This window comes from Gekko japonicus, unplaced genomic scaffold (assembly GCF_001447785.1).
Source record: "Gekko japonicus isolate JY-2015 unplaced genomic scaffold, Gekko_japonicus_V1.1 scaffold738, whole genome shotgun sequence".
Classification (NCBI taxonomy): Eukaryota; Metazoa; Chordata; class Lepidosauria; order Squamata; family Gekkonidae; genus Gekko; species Gekko japonicus.
This window is the reverse complement of record NW_015173145.1, coordinates 794,312-815,831: the sequence shown is the minus strand read 5'-3', so window position 1 is coordinate 815,831 and position 21,520 is coordinate 794,312. Positions and strand designations below refer to the sequence as shown.

Genomic DNA, 21,520 nt, shown 5'->3' with positions numbered 1-21,520 from the left:
AGCTATGTAAGAAGTGCGCTGGATCCTACCACCCCACTTTAAAAAGCCTGGAGCCTTCCTCCAGTCAAAGGCACCTTCCTCCAATGTAAGAGCTACCTGAGCTGGAGGAAGGCTTGATCCACATCACCATCTGTTTCAAGCCAGTTCTGTAGGACGAAGGGTGAATGGGTTGCAAAGAAGAGGCCAACTGGATCATGAGCAACATATTGTTAGTGGAGAAGTCACACACCACACACAGGGAAAGCGGTTCATTAGTACATGAATGACTGATGGGCTGCTGCTCACCTTCTGCAGCAGAGCAAAATCCAGACCTTTCACCAAGTGAGTGTGCTCCATATCACCACCCAAGAACTTGGACTCTTGAATCAACTGCCGCCTTTTTTCTGCAGCCGATTTATCCCTAGGGTATAGGAGACAGAAAAAAAATCAAACATGTGACGCCAGAATCACATGGTATTTCCAAGGGAAAAGGCCTCAACAGCAACTGCACTCACGCCTCTGCAGTGGGCCCCACCGCCCTGTAGTTGGCCGTGGTGCTGATCAGCTCCGTCTCCTCGTAGTCCTTGTTGACGCCGTCTCGCCTCTCCTTGGCGCGGTCCCTGTACTTCTCAGCCAGCTCCCTTTCTCGCTCGATCTCCTGCTGGCGTAGCTTGGCATAATAGCTGGTACCAGAAAAGAAGCCGGTTAGTTACTGTTGAAGCATGGTTACCAGGCCATTCTAAGAAATCCCTGCTTCTCTTAACGTACATCCATCTTGACTGCTACCACATTTTACGAAAGCAATAGCTATTTTGGCCATTCTTAATCCACTTTCCCATGCTGATGCAACCAGCATAATTAATATCTGATTCACTATTTCTTTTTAAACAGGTCATCAATAAACCTCTCTATCCCATGAAAAGTTTACCAGCTTCTGGAAAAACACTCCAGCCAAGCTTTTGATGACTCCCCTCCCCGGGACTCTTACAGCACTGGGACTACTCAACGTTTGCTCTTGGGAAGATACAAAGCCCGGGGAGAACAGGGTATCAGGGCTCAAGCCACTGAAGGTGCCTTGAATCGTGAACAGGAGAGTGCAAGCAGACACCCAGATGCTAGAATCACATGGGCAGGGGCCACCCCTTTTTCTAAAGGAGGTCACAGATTCAATCCTTGACCCTTCTGGTTAAAAGACACTCTGCTAGTGGGACCAGGAAAACCTCTGCCAGGGATCCTGGGGAAAGTACCAACCAACACGTGCACAGGGGAGATTTAATAACAGCCTTATACACTTGAGCTTCCAAGAAACTTCTGACAAGGTTGTTCATCAAAAAAGCTCCTGAATAAATGTAGAAGTGAAAGAACAAGAGGAGAGGCCATTTTCTGGTTCTGAAAGTGGTTGGATAGTGGGAAGAAGGATGGATTATAATGACAGTTTAGCCAGCAGTGAGCCCCAGTGGGAATCTGTTTTGGAACCAGGGGCCAGGGCAGAAAGCTCACTGAAAATGTCAACTGCAGAGGGGGGGGGGGAAGGTAAGTTCTATGATAAAGATTATTAGGAAGGAGACTAAAAATAAAACAGCCAGCACTGTAGCGATCCACACCATGGTGGCATTTTGAACATGGCATACAGTCATCCCATCTCAAAAATGAAAAGTACAAAACCAAAAAGAGAACAGAAGAGGGCAACTGAGACGCTTTAAGGGGTTGAAACATCTTCCCCGGGCGGAAAAGCTGAAGAGCAAAGAGAGAGTCTTAACAAGGGGCCGTAAAATAGGTTCATAAAATTATACATGGGGAATAGAAAGTGGAAAGAGAGGGCTCCCCTTCCCCACATCACTAGAATTTCAGGTTGTCCAAAGAAACTAATTGGCAACATACCCAGAGCAGAGCAGAGAATCTCTGTCCCTAAAGCGTAACCGCTGTTATACCCCAGTGGCTGACAATCATCTACAAATCAGGGAGGCCTCTGATTCAGATGTTGCCTACGCCATCAACTCTGTCTCAGGCAAGCCATTAGCCATTCTCCCTCGACCTCAGCCCTGCCCTCATCTGCCATACTGGAAAAATAATTACCTATGTTACAGAGCTGTAAGGACTATGGCAGCATAACATAGATGGACTGTTTTGGATGCCTAAAAATGCCCTGTGAATTCTGGATCATAATTAATTTATAGAATTCATGTGCAAAAGATATTTCAATGGCAACTAGCTCAGATGGTTTTAAAACAGGACTAGAAAATTCGAGAAGGCCAGATTCCTTTACACGCACTAGCCATTATGGCTACAGGGAACTTTTATATAAAGATTCTATGTAATTTTGCATTTCAGTTACAGAAGAACAACAGTGGGGGAAGGCAACTATATTCTTATCCCACCTGAGGACTTTCTTTCTTTAGGAAATGGAATAGTCTTTTAGCATAGGTGGTGGTTAGTTTATAGAGATATTTTTCCTCTTTTTTTGCTTGTCTTAGTAGCTTTTACTTCGTATATATTTTAAAATTATTTTTATGGTAAATACTTTATATATATAATAAGGTTCTCTATATGATACTTTGTAATTTTTCTATGACCAAGGAATTAGGCATTGTGAATCAGACATATTATTTTCAGACATTACGTTCAACATGATATCATGAAATATTAAGGGCCTGAGGAATTCTAATAAGCGTAAAAAGGTTATTTCCAAGTTGAAATATCTGAGGACTTGGTCATCTGGCTGCCCTTTGCTTAGAATTTTCATCTTTATGGCTCCTGGTTTTCAGGGGAAATAGGAGTTGTGGCTAGATGAAGTCTCGGTTTGACCTAGAAGGGTTGTTTCACAGGAGACATGAGCTGCAAATTTCGCAGCCGCATCACCAACGCTTCTTGTTTAATGATGTCACCCCCCCCCCCAAAGATGCAATAAAAGCACTATCAGCCTCCAGGTGAGTAGCTGACCAAGGTCATAAGCAATGTTCCCTCCAAGCTTTGGAGTCCTGTGAGCAAAAATTCTACTTTGTGAGCTACTGGCATTGAAGTTGTGAGTGAGCGATTTGGCTACTGCATAAATCAGTTTGCTCTGGAGCCATCCCTTCCTGAGCTAAGAGAAAAATCTGTGAGCCGGAAGCTAAAAAACTGAGCTAACTCACACTAACTCAGCTTAGAGGGAACACTGGTCATAAGCAATGCTCCCTCTAAGCTGTGGAGTCCGGTGAGCAAAAATTCCACTTTGTGAGCTGCTAGCATTAAAGTTGTGAGCGAGCGATTTGGCTACTGCATCAATTAGTCTGCTCTGGAGCCCTCCTTCCTGAGCTAAGGCAAATATGCGTAACCTGGAGGCTAAAAAATTGTGAGCTAGCTCACACTAACTCAGCTTAGAGGGAACACTGGTCATAAGCACAGTCCCAATGCTACAACCATGGTGAAAGCCAGAGGAGGTATAAGTCTAGATAGCTGACCCTATCCAGGTATATCTAAAGATATCCATCAATGACATCTTCCTCTTCCCAAAAAGGAAAGGCACAGGATGGTAAGTGGATGGAGAAATCAGCATCAAGGATTCACTTTTCTATCCAAAGACAAACCACCACAGAGTGAAGTCCCCTCCCCTGCCACCTGTTGTCTCTCAAATAGGACCCAGGCAAAGGTTCAACTTTTTCTGGAAAGTGTTCACTGAGGATTCTTCCTGTACTTTAATAAACCACCAACTCTTTAGGAAGCCTGTGTTGTCAGGTGTGTGTCTACTTACCTTTTCTTTTTCCTCCTGCGAGCAGCTGGATCTTCATCTTCATTGTACTCCCTTGGCATCCTATAAACAAGAACATTCCTGTGCATGAAAACAGCCTTCACTCTAAAGCACTACCGAAAACTAAATGGTATTAACTGCTGCTCCACATTCAACATATCGTTGCATTAACTCTGGATTTAAATCTCCTACTCTCTCAAGCATCCAGATTATGTGGATCGAGACTTCCATATTGAAATGTAATATTAGATAAATACACAGCAACTGAGAAATGTGACAAAGCAAGGCTTTGTCAAGAAGTACAGAGAGTACACGCTTACTCATGATGCCGAGATTTGGATGGCGGGGCAGATGTTGGTGTTGCCCTTGGGGTCATAAGAAGCTTCCGAAAGTCTTCATTGGTAAGCTTGGACCTGTGACAAAAACAATACTGTTTTACTTTCAGGACAATAGTGCAATGAATTGATAACCTGCATTCATTAAACAATGCCACAAGTTAATGACACAGCAGAAAGTGTTTCCAAATGCTGCTTTACAATGTGCTCACTGGATGTGCTTGGAAGACAGCAAGGGACTTTGGAGAACCTATAATAATTTTAAAAAAGGGATCTGGGGCTCTTTTGTAGATTATAACATGCAGGATTGAAAGGGGGTACAGAACACACAAAAATGCAGCACTACAAATGGTTTCCTAGATCAATGGTTCATTCTCCCTGCTATACTGGGTAAAACTCCCCCAGCCCATTGCTGCGAAATGTTCTTTAGGCTCTTTGCAGTTTGGGCAGTGGTCAAATTTTTGATCCCCAAAGCCCAAACTGTCTAATGAAAAGACAAGGAAAGGCTGTACTCACTGGTGGAAAGAATGAGAATCATCCACCTCATGGCCATCTGGGGCCAGAGGGTTAGAAAACGGTTCACCTGGAAGTAAGGAAGGAAGATTACTAACCAATGAGGCACACATTCTACTGCCAAAAGAATTTACTGCAGTGCTCCTGACCATGGATAAAGCACCAGACATATGCAGAACAGACCAACCATGAACTAAGGACCTTGTGGAGAACCTGAGGTTCAGTGCTCTGCAAGGTAAACGGTCCTTGTCTCCATTGCAGCAGTTCCAGAACTACAAGCTGAAATGTTCTAAAGTAGCTAAAGACCTTCCTGCGCCCAGGTCAACCCATGTAATTCAGCCTCGTGTGTGTGACAAGGATAGTGCGGGGGCACTGCAGCAAACGTCTTGCAGATCTATTGTAGGGGGCTAGTCCCAAAGATTCCCCACCCCATCCTCTCCATCTCTAAACAACACATTTTACCGGACATCTTAACTTGTATTGACAGTCACTGGCTCTTTGGCCCATATATTTCTTGACAAGCAGGTTGTCTCCCTTTTGATACACTATTTCCACTAACACGGTGATACTGTAGCCCTCTCCTGAACAACCGGAAGTATCCACGTTATATTCCAAGGACCAGATTATTCCCTGGATGCTTATAAAGAGCCCCTCAATTAGATCATCAGCAACAGCAGACAAATTTCCCTGGAAGACATCTAGCCTGCAATTGCCAATATTCTCCTGCACTCTGCAGCCCCAGAGGAAGTGCCAGCTGTCTTTGAGGATGCACCCTTGATTAACACAAAGCAGAGGCCCAACAAGTGCAACCAGAACCCTGCATGAATGTAACTTGTTTCCTAGGACCAGTCTGTCCTATGCAGGAGGCATCCCCCCCTCCCCGAAGTAGAATTCCCATCATTCATTGAGATGGGTTAAATACACAAGAGTACACACTTCGGACCTCTTAAAGCACAACTAATTTTTGTTCAGCAATCCTAGATCAGACTAAACTCCACTCTTTACAGGAGCGCCAGCTGCTTACAAGCACCACATCCCCCCCCCAATTGCATCTGAGGAAGTAAATTCTGACTCACAAACACACAGGAATAAGTGTTCTTAGTTTTCCAATTCCAATTCTAATAACCTTTATTGGCATAACATTCTTAGTTTTCAAAGTGGCACTGGTCACGTGTTTTGTTTTGCCACCAGAAATTGGCTAGTCTACCCTCTGATATAGTGCACCCCTCTACACACACTCACACAGTTGCAGGGCTTTCTGGATGACGCTTCCATCCTAGATCCCTTCCAGGCCAGCTTCCGCCCAGGGCATGGGACAGAGACAGTACTGGTCGCTCTTACTGATGACCTCCGAAGGCATCTGGATCGAGGTGGTGTGGCGGCACTGTTGTTGTTAAATCTGTCGGCCGCGTTCGATATGGTCGACTACCAGTTGCTGACCCACCACCTCGCCGACGTGGGGATTCAGGGGCTCGCCCTTCAATGGCTTGCCTCTTTTCTCCAAGGTCAGGGACAAAGGGTGGTGATAGGGGAACAGCAGTCCCGGAGACACCCTCTTGAATGTGGGGTGCCTCAAGGGGCAGTGCTTTCCCCGATGTTGTTTAACATCTACATGCGCCCCCTTGCCCAAATGTATGGGCTTGGGTGCCATCAATATGCAGATGACACCCAGCTCTATCTGATGTTGGGCAGCCGGTCGGGCTCCAGTCCAGAAGATCTGCACCGGGTGTTGCAGGCTGTGGCTGGTTGGCTCCGACTGAGTCGGCTGAAGCTAAACCCGGCGAAGACGGAGGTCCTGGGCCTGAGTCGGGGTGGTCTGGGGTTGGGGCTCCCTCTCCCGACCTTCGATGGGGTGCCTTTGGTGCCAGCGCCGGAGGTTAGGAATTTGGGAGTGCTCCTGGACTCCTTGTTAACTATGGAGGCCCAGGTAGCAGCCACTGCTAAGTCAGCTTTTTATGGAACTGACAGCACTGATTGGGTGTACCATCCTTGAGACGCCATCTTTGTGGAAGATTATTCTGGAACATTTAGAGCACCTAATATGTTGTAACATTGTAGTAATGGTTTTACATGATTTTAACTTGTTTTTATGTGTTGGCTTATGCCTATCTGTGAGCCGCCCTGAGCCCGCGTTGCGGGGAGGGCGGGCTATAAATTGAAATTATAAATATATAAAATATAAAATCCTCCACAGTGCACAAGAGCTAAACATTGGAAAAGTTAGATTCAGGTGGGTAGCCATGTTGGTCCGAAGCAGCAGAACAAAGTTTGAGAAGTGTGCAAGCACATGAAGCTAATACCTTGAATAAAACTCTGTTGGTCTTAAAGCTCCCACTGGACTCAAACTTTGTTTCACTGTTGCTGTTATTGAATGCCCCCACTAAATCACACAAAAAAATTAGGGCATAAAAACAGCATTTCAGATCAATCTATTTTATATGCAATACATATCCACAGGCTGTCAGCCTACTCGTGGAGGCTAGGTTTGATTGCTATTTGCTGTGTGCCACTGCTTTAAGGGTCTGTGAGAGAAATCGAAGCTCTGACATTTTACCCTCACAGCAGGTGAGCAGTTATAAAACAGTTCTCCTCTGGTAGCTGTCAGAAACCATTGCAAGTGGGAGGAAGGAGCTATTGAAAGTTTCAGCCGCCCCTCATTTACCCAAGCAGTTCTGACTGCCACCCCCGACCTCGAGGATCACCCCTGTTAGCAACACTTCCCTTCTTACAGTGTCATTATGTTTTATTTATATTATTTCTATCCCACCTTTCTCTTTCTCTTCTCCTCCACTTTATCCTCACAACAACCCTGGGAGGTAGGACAGGCTGAGTGTGTGACTTGCCCAAGGCTACCCAGCAACCTTTCATGGTGCAGTGGCGATTTGAACCTAGATTTCCCAGATGCTACACCAGGTAAAGGTTCCCTTGCTCGAAAGCCAGTCGAATCCGACTCTAGGGTTGCGGTGCTCATCTCCGTTTCAAAGCCGAAGAGCCAGCGCTGTCCGAAGACTTTTCCGTGGTCATGTGGCCGGCATGACTAAACACCAAGGTGCACGGAACGCTGTTCCCTTCCCACCGAAGGGGTACCTATTTATCTACTTGCAATTTCTTGCTTCGAACTGCTAGGTTGGCAGGAGCTGGAACTAGAGATGGGAGCTCACTCCGTCATGCGGCACCCGGGTCTCGAACTGCTGAACTCCCGACCTTCCACAGCCTGCAGTTCAGCGTCTTAACCACTTGAGCCACCGCAGCTATGCTACACCAAGCTGGCTGTCATTACGTTGCCTGAACGTGCCTAGAAGCGAGACCCGCGGCTCAGGCACCGGGAGCCAAAGCTATTAAGGCCAAAGAGCGACCCAGCTCCACACTCAGGCTACCCCACAGGGTTGTTGTGATAATAAAATGGCGCTAGGCCCCGGCCTGCGGGGAGATACACCTCGACGATCCCCAACGGCTGCCTCTGCCGGCACCTTACAGGCCAAGGGAGAACCCGGCTCCTCCACCCATCGCCCCGGTGACACTCACTCTCCCGTTCCGGCATCTTGGCTCAGCAGCTCCGGCCACAACAAGCGCCGACAACACCACAGCAACAGCCAGAGGCCTCCCTTCCCACAAGACACTGCGGCGGAAAGGGGCTGAGGAGGCCAAAGCCAATGAGCGCAGCTCCGGGAGGGACTCTCGACCCACAATGCACCGCGCGGCAGAGCCTTCGCGGAGGGGCCGCTTCCACCCACAATGCGGCGCGCACGACTTTGCGTAGCCCCGCCCCTTCGTTGATTCCAACGCGTGGATTGGCCGAGGCGTCCTGCGGGGCCGGGGCTCAACATGGCGGCGGGCTCGGCTGCGCGGGTCATCGGGAGCCACCTCAAGGAGATTCGGATCCACCTCTGCCAGCGCTCGCCGGGCAGCCAGGGCGTCAGGTGGGTGGGCGCTGTGCAGAGGGTGTCGAGGCTGCGCCCGACGGAGGAGTCCAAGAGCTGACGGTTCATGAAAGGGCCTTTCGCTCTCTCTGCCCTCACAGTTGCCGCGCCGCTCGGGACCAAACGGGCAGGGGCGTGGTCTTAAGGTGTGGGTGGAGCCTGGGGGCGTGGCTAGGAAATGTAGTTGGGGAATAGAGCCGTCCTGCGCTGGTGTATTTTATTTATTTATAGAACAAAAGTTTGAGTCCAGTGGCACTTTTAAGACCAATACATTTTTATTCTGAGTATCAGCATCCGTGTGCATGCATTGTGTGTGTTCATGTAAAGGTAAAGGGTAAAGGTTCCCTTGCTCGAAAGCCAGTCGAGTCGGACTCTAGGGTTGCAGTGCTCATCTCTGTTTCAAAGCCGAAGAGCCAGCGCTGTCCGAAGACGTTTCCGTGGTCATGTGGCCGGCATGACTAAACACCGAGGCACACGGAACGCTGTTCCCTTCCCACCGAAGTGGCCCCTATTTATCGACTTGCAATTTCTTGCTTTCGAACTGCTAGGTTGGCAGGAGCTGGAACTAGAGACAGGAGCTCACCCTGTCTTACGGCACCCGGGCCTTGAACTGCTGACCTCCTGAACTGCGGCAACTCGGGTCTCAAACTGCTGAACTACCGACCTTCCACGGCCTGCAGTTCAGCGTCTTAACCCCTTGAGACACCGCAGCTCCATCTTGTGTTCATGTACCTGAAGGCTAAATATCAGGAGAAACTTCCTAACTGTAAGAGTGGTTGAGCAGTGGAACAGACTGCCTCGGGAGGTTTCCCTTTCATGTGCATGCTTTCCCTTGCGCTTAATTGCCTTTTCGCAGCACCGCATACCTCTCAAGGCCACTGGAGGAGTTGCTTTGTCTCTACACAGGATGAGTTGTGAGAAGCTCTTACCTGTTTTGCTTTTGCAGCCGTTAGTTCTCAGCCTAATGCCCGCGGGAACCCCTGTAATTGGGTGCACAGCATACGAATGCCCTATAACCTGTTTTGCTTTTGCAGCCGTTAGTTCTCAGCCTAATGCCCGCGGGAACCCCTGTAATTGGGTACACAGCATACGAATGCCCTATAACCTGTTATGTGCATAGATCACCCGCCATTCCTAACAGTGTTCATGTTACTGCATCTATAGCTTTCAATAAAAGTAAAACCTTCTTGGAAGTGTGTACTTCATTGCTTGCTGTGGGTCCTGACAGCTGGACGTTTTCAAGCGGAGGCTGGATGACCATCTTTCGGGTATGTTGTAGGTATGTAGGGGGTTGGACTAGATGACCTGCAAGGTCCCTTCCAACTCTAACATTCTATGATTCTATGATAAGAAGTGTGCATGCGCATGAAAGCTTATTCCTAGAATAAAACTTTGTTGGTCTTAAAGGAACCACTGGGCTCAAACTTCGTGCTGCTGCCTCAAACCAGCACAGCTGCCCCACCTGAATTTACTTATTCATAGTCTCCCTTCTTTTGCTGAGACTCAAAGCACATTGGTGGTGGAAAGTGTTGTCAAGTCACAGCCGGTTTATAGCGATCTCTGTTAAAAATATTTGTTAATGTTTCTTTGTTTTGGGGGACTCAAAAGAACCACACCAAGCACGGTCAAGTTTAAATGGTGTTTAACTATTTACTGGTGAATAATTAAACAACAGTTTGTATATATCTAGAGTTATTTTCAACAGACCAACATAGAGCTATTACAGTTAAACTCTCAGAAAAAACCAACTGACAGTGAGTGGCAAAATAACTGTCACTCTCAGAATCTCAGTGTACGACTAAGACAGACGCGACAGCCAATCAGACTTCAAGTTGTCTCACACAGATAAGATTGACGGAGCCCCACAGTACACGCCCACATCTCTCATGCTTGAATCTTCAAATTGTCTGCTGGTGTAACCTAACTTTACAAATATAAACTTATCTCTGCACTTGTGCCTCTACATTTACAATCTGACAATCTCTTGGGGTTTTCAAGGCAAAAGACATTCGGAATGGTTTGCCATTGCCTTCCCCTGCATGGGCAACCCTGGACTTCCTTGGTGGACTCCCTTCCGAGTACCAACCAACGAGGCTGACCCTGCTTAGCGTCTAAGATCTGATGGGGTCAGAGTAACCTGAGCCATCTATGTCAGGGCCAAAGGTGGGTCACAAGGATATAAAACAAAAATCCAGCGGCACCTGAAAGGCGAATGAATTTTTGTGAGCCATGGCTCACTTTAAACTTTGTTGGTCTTAAAGGAACCACTGGGCTCAAACTTCGTGCTGCTGCCTCAAACCAGCACAGCTGCCCCACCTGAATTTACTTATTCATAGTCTCCCTTCTTTTGCTAGCAGGCTATCGAAGGCAAGATATGCTATAAATAGTACAGAAAGTGGATTAGAGGGTAAAGACAATGCATTAAAAGCATGTGATAACCTACAATAATCACTGCAGTGGGTTACAGTCCTGTTCTGTTGTAAAGGTGCGGTTACTTCTTCTAGTGGAGATGCTGAGGGATAAAACTTTGACATTTCCGTGGCGATCTTCTATCTATGCATGTGGTGGATGTATTTCTACTATGTCAGCTCACCTTGAAGGCTTTACCAGAGAAGGGAGTAGAGGCTCTGGGGCAGTGCTTCCCCCACAGTGTGACATCAGCAGGCACCGTGGCATGAGGAAACAAATTGGTTGCTGCTGTTGCATCTAGTTTGGTCCTCAGCTGCCTTCCTCAATGTGAGATACAACACGCGCTTTAGCCAAACCGTATAAACAATTAATACACTAGTAGAAAAGAACAATGGAGCTGTGTTGGCTCAAGTGGTTAAGACGCTGAACTGCAGGCTGTGGAAGGTCAGTAGTTCAGCAGTTCAAGACCCGGGTGCCGCAAGATGGCGTGAGCTCCCATCTCTAGTTCCAGCTCCTGCCAACCTAGCAGTTCGAAAGCAAGAAATTGCAAGTAGATAAATAGGTACCACTTCGGTGGGAAGGGAACAGCGTTCCGTGCGCCTTGGTGTTTAGTCGTGCCGGCCACATGACCATGGAAACGTCTTCGGACAGCGCTAGCTCTTCGGCTTTGAAACGGAGATGAGCACCGCAACCCTAGAGTCGGATTCAACTGGCTTTCGAGCAAGGGAACCTTTACCTTTAGACAAGAACAAGAGGCCAGAAGCACCTTAAAGACGAACAATATATGGCAGGGTAGGAGCTTTTGTTAGTCACTGCTTACTTCTTCAGACACAGCTAGAATTAGAGTCAGTCTGTCCTATTTATTGGAAAGTGGAGTGATTTCAGATGCCAAATGACATTAGCAGGCAAATAACAATAGCAAGTGAATGACAATAGCAGGTGTGATTGGATTTAGGTGAGATATGCTGAGGGGTAATAGGCCTGGAGAAATCAGCATTGATAATGAGACAGGAAACCTTGGTCTTGATTCAATCCAGGTGGATGCATTGTCTTGAGCTTCATTATCAGTTGCAATTCAGCAGTCAGAATGCACTGTTGCTGTTGACACAGGACTTTATTTATGGCATTTGTGTGTGTGCAAGGGGGGATGAGGAATGTTATAGTACAGCACAATCTCGTCTGGTCTCAAAAGCTAAGCAGGGTTTGTACCACCAAAGAAGACTTTGCAGAGGAAGGCAATGGCAAACCATCTCTGCTTCTCCTTTGCCTTGAAAACCCGATGGGGTCGCCATAAGTTGGCTGCAACTTGATGGCACTTTACACAAATGTGTGTGAGGAAGTCTTTCAGTGTGGGACTCTGCTTAGGATGGCTGTTTGTCCCTGTATCCTTCAGAGCTTGCATCTTTGAATCAGCCTCCGAATTGTGCAGTAGAAAGGAAGCTCCTGGGGCTGCAGGGAGCTACTGTTTATCAAGGCCCAAGAGCACACATGCGGCTCTGATTTTGACTTATGAGAGGCAGCAAGAGACACGGCAGATGTCACATGTGGTCCAGTCTCTCTGCAGAGTGAAGAGTGAGCACTGGTGCACAACAGTCGCGCTGGCAGTGGACACAAAGTGGTGAATCATGGGGGGTGACTGGCACAACTAGTAATGTCAGGTTACAGTAGGGGACTAGGAGTGGAGGTGTCATCCGTGTCGTCACTGTTGGTTTTTGCCACACTTGTTCCAGCAAAGATTGGTGATAACACACGTCATTGCTATGTTGCTTAAGTGTATTTTTATTTATTTATGCTTTCGGCTTGTATCCCGCTCGAACCCCAAGGGGTCTCTGAGCGGCTTAAGTTACTCTTTATCCCTATCTATGGCCACATATAGTCAGGGGTGGGGACTGCCCTACCAGCACCCAGTGGAGGAACTTGCTGTTCTTCGGCTTATTACACTTGTTCCAGCAAAGATTGGTGATAACAGACGTCATTGGTATGTTGCTTAGGTGTATCTTGGTGTATCTTGTTAGTTGGTGCTTCAAGAGGGAATTAGATAAACATATGGAGCAGAGGTCCATCAGTGGCTATTGGCCACAAGGTATAGATAGGAACTCTCAGTCTGGGGCAAGGGATGCTCTGTATTCTTGGTGCTTGGGGGGGAGGGCAACAGTGGGAGGGATTCTAGTGTCCTGGGGGCCCCACTGGTGGACCTCCTGATGGCACCTGGTATTTTTGGCCACTGTGTGACAGAATGTTGGACTGGATGGGCCACTAGCATGATCCAACATTGGCTTCTCTTATGTCCTTATGTTGTTTTGACGCAGAGGCTTTCATACTGAGTTCCAGGGAAGAGTGGTGGGTCCGTCAATGATATCAGTGACATTGGACAAGCTTCCCTGAAAGACATCTTAGCCATCACTACTGATCCTTCTCTTTACTGTGGAGTTAAGCATTGGGTATCTTCAAGGGCACACTCTCAGCATGGGAAAATAGTGTTGCCCTCAAACAAGCCCCAGAATTCTCTGCAGCATGTAGGACTTCTGCGGCTAACTGATAATGGAAAATGTTTCCTGAAGCTGTGAAGCTTGAAAACCACTGCACTAGAACAACCTGTGTCTCTCAAGTCATATCCCTAGCACTGCATAGTTCTGTATTGTGGTGATCTGAAAGGCAGTTAGAAAAGTCCAGTCTGAGAAATGTGTGTGGTTTGTCCTTTGCAGAGACTTCATTGAAAAGCAGTATGTTCCGTTGAAGAAGGCAAATCCAGACTTCCCTGTTCTGATCAGAGAGTGCTCAGATGTGCAGCCCAAGCTCTGGGCTCGATATGGTGAGTTAAGGAGCACTTTCCTGCTGGTGTTTACGAGTGTTAGTGTGGTGGTGCCAAGTCAGAGGGCTCAAACATCAGTTTTCCAGATTAGTGGCAAGTTGGAGTGCTGAACTATCCTGTGGTTCTTTAATCTTATTGGGACTCATAGGCAATGCTCCCTCTAAACTGTGTGGTCTTATGCACAAAAATTCTACTTTGTGAGCTACTGGCATTAAATTTGTGCATGGGCAATTTGGCTGCTGCATCGTTTGCTCTGGAGTCATCCTTCCTGAGTGAAGACAAAAATGTGTGAGCCAGAGGCTAAAAAACTGTGAGCTAGCTTATACTAACTCAGCATAGAGGGAACACTGCTCATAGGACTGAAACAGAAACTTCACTAAGCAGCTTCAGCACAACTTATGACTTCCTTCTCTCTCACGTTGTGTCCCTCCGTTCTGGAGTTTAGAGGTCCAAAGATGCTGTCTTGCTTCTTCTCCCAAACACCTTGAGCCTGGCTGAATAAACCTTTCCTGCAGGTGGAAAGAATATAAGCAGGAAACGCCAACCCTTGAGAACAAGGCAAATCAGGATCTCTTTTTCTCCATTCCCCAGCTGTAGATCCCCCAAGATTTTCTTTTAATGGTGGGGGAGAACACCAAGATTACATAAATGTTTAGGACATTAGTTCCTAAAAGCCTGTTCAGCATATGCTTATGATTAAGGGAGGGGACCACGACTCTGAGGTACAGCCTCTGCTTTGCATGCAGAAGGTTCCAGGTTCAACCTCTGGCATCTCCAGTTAAAAGGACCAGGCAGTGAGTGATGGGAAAGACCTCAGCCCAAGACCCTGGAGAGCCGCTGTCAGTCTGTGTAGACAATACTGACCATGATGGACCAAGGGTCTGATTCAGTATAAGGTAGCTTCATGTGTATGATAATTAGCTAGGACTTAACAGACGGAGACCCTTTCAGGGCTCTTTTTGTAGCAGGAACTCCTTTGCATTTTAGGCGACACACCCCTAATGTAGCCAATCCTCCAAGAGCTTACAGTAGCCCCTGTAAGAAGAACTCTGTAAGCTCGTGGAGGATTGGATACATTTAAGGGTGTGTCGCCTAATATGCAAAGGAGTTCCTGCTACAAAAAGAGCCCTGGCAATCATCAAGACCCTACATTAGGAAAAGTGGCAGTCAAATGTGTGGCTAAAATCAGATACCTTTTGAAAAACAATTGACGCTTCTGGTAGTGTATACTGGCAACTTCGTGCTAGTGTCTCATCTATGCTAGTGACCACCAAGTATGTGGTGAAATCTTTCTAGATTTGTATTTGGCTGGCAGTTTTTTTGCCTAAACAGACTTTTGAGCTGTTATGACAGCTAACGAACCTAGACAGGAAAGGTGTGTTGTGGCAAGACAGCGTTAATTTGCACAAATTGGTGAGATAGGAACATACCAGTACTTTTGTAAGACTCCGATCCCTAAATTAAAGTGAGAGGTCGTGCAGGATTGTCCTCTTCAATGGACTCACAAAGCCCACTGCTTTCTGGAACTCTTGACAGAGGTAAGGAAAGGACTGCTGGTCATTGAGACTGCTTCATTTCTTGATGTAGTTTACTACGACCATTGACCTATTGGATGTCAGTTATCTTGTACCATTTTAAGTCACTGGTCACCAGAGTTTAAAGAAGCTTAGATGAAATGCAGAGGAAGATGGGACGGAACATAAGTGAATCTAATCTGCTGGTGACACAGGTCATTTGGAAAAGTCCGCACTTGCACACTTAAAAGGAACTTGGTACTTGTGGGATAACACTTTTCTTTGGCACCTTCTTCTTTAATAGTCGCTTTCTGGAAGTAAAAACTCAGTAAAAGCCCAGCATTGTGGCTTGGCTGTACATATTGTTTCAGTCCTTGTGTTTTCATTGTCCATCCATTGTGGCTGTGAGGGAACCAAGTCGGGACGTTATCCTCCTCGCCTACAGCCTCAAAATCAGGGTTATTGGTGGTTTTGTAACTGCATACGCATGCGGTCAAGGAACTCAAAAGGGAACATGCTGGGGCAGAGCAGGGTTGACAGCTGTCCACTGGCAATCCCTTGAGAGCATTCGGGACAGAACCTGGGGAGGAGGAGCATCATGAACGTCATGGCAACAGTTCTAGCTGAGCACCTGTCAAACTCGGGTCTCGTTTGCCATGGAATTCTTAATTTACTTTGGTTCTGTATGCCTTTATCATTTTTGTTGGGAGAGGGAAATCTCTGAGTGGGTGGGTGTGGAGACAGCTTTGCTACAAGTCACGCCAGCTTGTAACTGGTTTAGGCGGGGCCTCCCTTCTCGGGGAAGAATGCATGGTTGACCTCAGGGCTGGCCCGAGGTGTTTCTGCGCCCCAGGCAAGGCGCAGATGCCAACCTCCCGGTGGGGCCTGGAGACCTCCCCAGCTGGCTGCCTCCTTGCCCACCCTCTCCTACCCGTCGCCCTCCCCGGCGCAGATGAAGCCCCGCTCACCTCTCGCTTTCTCCGGCTCCTTTGGTGCTCCAGGCGCTGTGGGGCAAGGGAGAAAGCTGGGCCGGGGTGGCACACGGGCAGGGAGGCGAGGCCGAAAGGGGAACTTTGTTTTAAGAGCCCGGCCGATCTACTCAACCTCAGCAGCCCCCGAGCCGACCTTGTCCCGCTGCACTGAGGCGCGAGCGAGGAAGAGCAGAGAGGAAGCGCACGAGCGAGCGGGAAGTCCTCCCTCTCCGCTACTTGGCCCCCTGGAGGGAGGCTCCTGAGTTGCGAGCAGCTCCTGAGCCTCTGGGTGCCAGCGGAGCGGCGGCAGCAACGGCTGCCACGGGGGAGAAGCCGCAAGGCGCAGATGCCAACCTCCCGGTGGGGCCTGGAGACCTCCCCAGCTGGCTGCCTCCTTGCCCACCCTCTCCTACCCGTCGCCCTCCCCGGCGCAGATGAAGCCCCGCTCACCTCTCGCTTTCTCCGGCTCCTTTGGTGCTCCAGGCGCTGTGGGGCAAGGGAGAAAGCTGGGCCGGGGTGGCACGCGGGCAGGGAGGCGAGGCCGAAAGGGGAACTTTGTTTTAAGAGCCCGGCCGATCTACTCGACCTCAGCAGCCCCCGAGCCGACCTCGTCCCGCTGCACTGAGGTGCAAGCGAGGAGGAGCAGAGAGGAAGCACACGAGCGAGCGGGAAATCCTCCCTCTCCGCTACTTGGCCCACTGGCGCTGGAGGGAGGCTCCTGAGTCGCGAGCAGCTCCTGAGCCTCTGGGTACCAGCGGAGCAGCCACGGTAGCGGCTGCCACAGGGGGGAGAAGCCAATTCTGGCGGGAAGCAGCTCCTTTCTTGCTTGTGCGCTCCCCCCAATCTGTCTCTGTCTCAACTTGACCTTGGACACCAGACACCGATAGGTACTAAGCTTGCAGGTGCTGGGGAGGGCTAACAGTGCACAGTAGATTTTGGGGGGCTGGATGTATTGGTGTGATTGGACTGGACTAGGTATAATATGAGAACTGCCACCTAGCGGGTCAGTTCTGACACTGAGAGTCTCAGCTTGAAACATCTTTATTTCTCAATAAACGAATCGCTGCCAAGAGAAGTGTTGTTGGGAGTAAGTTTGTTCAAGAGTCTCACAGCACCCAGAAGTGATGCCACAGCAGATACAGTGCTAAGTCTAGGAATTCTCCAATCATTGTGGTAAATGCTTACATATGCACACTCTTTCCTGAGCTTGGAACAAGAGGTTCTTTTCCCCTTCCTCTCTTACCTGGTTGTGCAGCCTGCATTTGAGCTCCCTCCCTGCCCCTGCCATTTATCCCCAGCCCCACCCTTGCATCTTGAGCCCTCATCTGGGCCAGGCGTTGGAGCACTGCTCCCCTCAGTCTCCTACCCCACCCCTCTCACTGGCCAGCTCTCAGAGGGGCCTCTGTTGGGGCTCACCTTTCCTGGCTCTCTGCAGGCCCTTGCCTGGTTCGGCCCCGCCCTTTCCTATCCAGCCCATCACATCTGGGTTGCTGCAGGGATCACTGGCCTGCTTGATTGCCTCTGTGGAGGCTCCTTTCCCCCTGGCCTTGTAGTTGGTTCCTCAGTGCCAGCCGATGACATCATCAGAGGGTGACAGACTTTCTGCAGCCCAGGAGAGCACTGGCAGGGCCCACCCATGTTCAGCTACTGTGGAGCTATTGTCAACCAGGTTCTGTCTGCATCACGGGGGGCAGCAGGAAGTGCCAGGAAGGTGGTTGGGTCCTGCTCAGTTCCAGGGGAACCCCCCAGACTTGACCGTGCAGGATCTGGAAAGTGATAATGCTCTTCCCAAAAGGAGAGAGGTAGTGCTTTCCTGGGAACAAGCCGGTACAGGTGACATGTCTCTGGTTCAGTTTTTCAACAAAGTGCACTACAGATCTTCAGCGGAAGCCTCCAGTGGACAGTCCTGAGGGGGGGGCTGCCAGCTGGCTGGCAATTCTGATGAGTGCCTCGACCTTCTCTCGCAACAGCAGGTTATCCCGATGCCGCTCTAGAGCCTGCAGTCCTGAGTGATCCACAAAGCCGATGGCAGCCTGAATCGAGAGAGGGGTTCAGGTTAGACTTGCTCTCGAGCCCAGTGATGCAACTGGAGCCTGAGTGCAGCCATACACACCAGAGGCAATCTCGTACCTCTGGCCAGTGCAGGAAGAGGAGGTGCGCCAGTTCCAGAACTTGATTCACTGCTTGGTCATCAGAAAGGGCGAGGGCACCGAGGAGAAAAGGAAGCCCGGCCTTCTGGTGCAGTGCCTGGCAGTGGGCAGGCCCCTTGGCCGCAACGTTGCACAGCACTGTCAAAACCTGCGGAGCGGGACAACAAACGAGAGCGACTGGTCACTTGCCATTCTAGTTTGTACAGAAGGAATCGAGGACCTCTGGGGCATTAAGACCCTTCATCTTGACCCTGCTTGCTTACACTCTTCACTGCCTCCCCCCACCCACCCTTGGGATGCAGGTTTTCAGTCGGTACAGCAACAGGAACCTTCTTATTGATTTGGCACTCATCCGTAGATCTGGTCGAGTTCCTCTCTGAGAGAAGTCAGCAGACAGTCCCTCGAGGATTAGCTGATATGGGGCTGTATTCGCTTCTTCTGTTGTCAACGCTAAACTAACCTCTGGTGCAATGCCTGAGCAACCTACTGTATTGCATTCTCCCTTCCTGCAAAAGCATGGGTCCTGGTAAAGCCAGGGGCTGACGTAAGTGATCAGGACAGTAGCTGGGACAAAAATATGCAGAGCCTGAAGGGCAGCATGTGATATAATGAGATGATAATATCCAGAAGCTGATGGGAAGGGGAGGAATGGCAAACTTGACAGGTTCCTGAGAAAGGATGGGCTGAAAATGTGTCACTGTGTGCTGGGTTATTCAATTCACTACACGGTAAGTTCATGGCCTTAAAACCCACGATAACCAGGCCAACCTCATACAACTCAAGCATACAGAAGTAAACTAAGTAAATACATACTGTCCCTAATAGTTATTTCATTTAGTAAGTCACCTGTAAACAGATGCAGCAAAATGAAATTGGCCATCTGATGTCCTGAAAGTTTTTTTTAAAAAAACTCCTTAATAGAACACACACTCAACTTTACACCTAAAAACACCCTTAGAACCCACTTTTAAAAGCAGTATTTTATTTAGTATCTGATAGGCATCACGTGGCTCATTCCGGGCAGGGGGTCTGGTCCTCTAAATACCAAACAGTCCCAGCTGAAGTCCTTCTAAAAAAATGTTCAGCCTGACATGACTTCAAGCATTGCAGCAGCTGGAAGAAACTGCAGCTTGGACATGAATCGTTTTTTCTTGCCATGCTTCTGTGTACGTTTGTGCAAGATTTCTTCTCCTCTTGCCTCTCTGATGGGCCAAGGCCCTCGTATTCTGACTTCAAGGCAGACTGGAATCTGAACTGGGAAGTTTTTCATCAAGCTCCACCCATAAGAGCAGGAGGGAGCAACAAAGAGGTGTGCATCAGCATGGCAAACGAGCTGTGTTCATGCTAAATCATGAAGTCCATTTACAGCTGGTTGTGCCATCTGCAGCGCTGCCTTGGATTATACACTCTGTGGTGGCTGAACTCCCCAGCATGGTTTCTGTACAGCTCCCGGCTTGCCATACCCTTGGCCTTACGTGATGGGTTAGCTGCGCCCAGGGGTCATTTCGTAGAAAGAGAGGAGCAGGAGCTCATTAGCATAACTCATTTGCATAGGCCACACCCCCTGACATCACCGGAAGGGTGTCAGAAGGCAACAGCCACCGCTCAGGCTCCACTGGACTGTTCTGGATTGCTAGCTATTATGGGGGGGGGGAGACGTGCAGCTCTGTACTCACATGCAACGAGCCCCACTTGTACCTGAATAAAACTTGGTCTTAAAGGTGCCACTGGACTGTTTTGGGCCGGGGGGGGGGGGCCCTCTGCAATTTACCTGGCTGCTTCTTGCTCTGACTGAGGGCTGCGTGGGGCTTGTTGCATGTGCCCGCCCCCTGGGCTCTTTACTGCCTGAGCTCCGGTCCCGTGCGCTCCTGCAGGAAATGACCCCTGGCTGCGCCCTTTCTAAGCCTCCAGAAATATCTGGATTGAGCCCTGACGGGTTCACATTAGCTTTCAGCTTGATTCCACCTGGTGAGATATGCCCGCATTTCTGAAGAGATTATCCACAACGGGTTGGGTCAAGGATACTCTTCTGTGAAAACCGACCTTGCTGACCGAAATTATTGATACAATTGGGAAGCAAAAAACAACTCTTGCTCAGAAAAAGGGACTGTTCTGCTGAATGGGACAAAGCCTGAAACGATGCCAAAGAATGATGCTCTCTGGCTTAAAACAGGCTTGTTCCTGTTTCTTATCCCACCATTTTTATCTTAACTCTTTAATAAAAAACTTTAAAAGGGTGCACTGCCTTGACCTCCCTTTATTTTTTCTGTTAGGAGAATAATCCGATTGATGGATTCTCCCCCTTTTCGGATGCCTAGCTCTTGTAACTAGGCTGCTAAGAGTGCATCGTTGCCCTAAGTTGCAAGTTGTCAGGTTTCCCCAAAAGGGACACCTGTGACATTTATAACCTCAGCCCAAAGTTCTACCCGGTGAAGAGCCAGACATCCTTTTCTTCAAGGCGAAATGGATGTGATCTATAGGTCATATTCAGAATACATAAAGAAGAAGAATCTGCCCGGCGAGGTAGTGGTAAGATTCTCCAGAAGATACATAAGGGATCAGATACCAAAAGCAACACATGGAACTACCCTTAAAATTGATGGCAAGGAGATAAGAGTTTTGAAAGACATTCCCTTTGAAATAAGGGGAAAAAGGAAAAAATACAGAGACTTGGCTTTGTTTCTACAAAAGAACAACATATCCTACAAATGGATTGTACCTGAAGGCATACTCTTCAAATTTAAAGATAAGAGGGGGGAAATTGACTCTGCTATGAAAGCAAGAGAGTTTCTGCAGCAACAACTGGATCCAACAGGCGAGGGGGATTAGAAGAGTAACCAGGGGAGTGACGATGAAGCACTTACTGGAGAAGATTCGGAACGTGGGGCGTCTGCCCCCAAGCAAGGATATCGATTGAGGGAAAGAAGAGGCAAATGAGATGCTAATCTTCTCTAAAGTTTGACTTTTGATTCTTATTATCTAACCGTTCTTGTGTATGGTTCTTTACTAAGTCAGAATACCTGGACTTGAATTATTTAAGCTATTTTAACGATCACTTTCAATGTAACAAATTACTCTTCTTTTTTTTTTACCTAAAGCTACTTTATTGTAATCATGATATGACCCCCACCTCTTGGGTTTTTAGTGGTTTATCTTTACTTTCTTCTGTAGTTTATAGTTTCTCTTTCCC

The 21,520-nt window shown here is 48.3% G+C and overlaps 3 protein-coding genes across 3 annotated transcripts in view; 1 reads left to right on the top strand and 2 right to left on the bottom strand.

The window, feature by feature from the left end:
* IK (IK cytokine, down-regulator of HLA II) overlaps nucleotides 1-8,186 on the bottom strand; it is a 21,252-nt gene extending 13,066 nt beyond the window's left edge. The window contains exons 1-6 of the mRNA XM_015422316.1: nucleotides 8,080-8,186; nucleotides 4,558-4,624; nucleotides 4,027-4,119; nucleotides 3,710-3,769; nucleotides 495-662; nucleotides 286-400 (exon numbers count right to left, since the gene is read on the bottom strand). Coding sequence (XP_015277802.1) covers nucleotides 286-400; nucleotides 495-662; nucleotides 3,710-3,769; nucleotides 4,027-4,119; nucleotides 4,558-4,624; nucleotides 8,080-8,095 — 519 coding nt within the window. The 5' untranslated portion in view covers nucleotides 8,096-8,186. The remainder of the gene's footprint in view (nucleotides 1-285; nucleotides 401-494; nucleotides 663-3,709; nucleotides 3,770-4,026; nucleotides 4,120-4,557; nucleotides 4,625-8,079) is intronic.
* Nucleotides 8,187-8,337: 151 nt separating this feature from the next.
* NDUFA2 (NADH:ubiquinone oxidoreductase subunit A2) lies at nucleotides 8,338-16,352 on the top strand. Its single transcript, XM_015422315.1, has 3 exons — nucleotides 8,338-8,474; nucleotides 13,589-13,695; nucleotides 16,162-16,352. Exons 1-3 carry the CDS (start codon nucleotides 8,380-8,382, stop codon nucleotides 16,350-16,352), a joined length of 393 nt encoding a protein of 130 aa, XP_015277801.1. The 5' UTR covers nucleotides 8,338-8,379.
* A 1,067-nt stretch (nucleotides 16,353-17,419) lies between these two features.
* TMCO6 (transmembrane and coiled-coil domains 6) overlaps nucleotides 17,420-21,520 on the bottom strand; it is a 26,747-nt gene continuing 22,646 nt past the window's right edge. Inside the window, 3 exon segments of the mRNA XM_015422319.1 lie at nucleotides 17,420-18,095; nucleotides 18,097-18,213; nucleotides 18,311-18,478. Coding sequence (XP_015277805.1) covers nucleotides 18,051-18,095; nucleotides 18,097-18,213; nucleotides 18,311-18,478 — 330 coding nt within the window. The 3' untranslated portion in view covers nucleotides 17,420-18,050.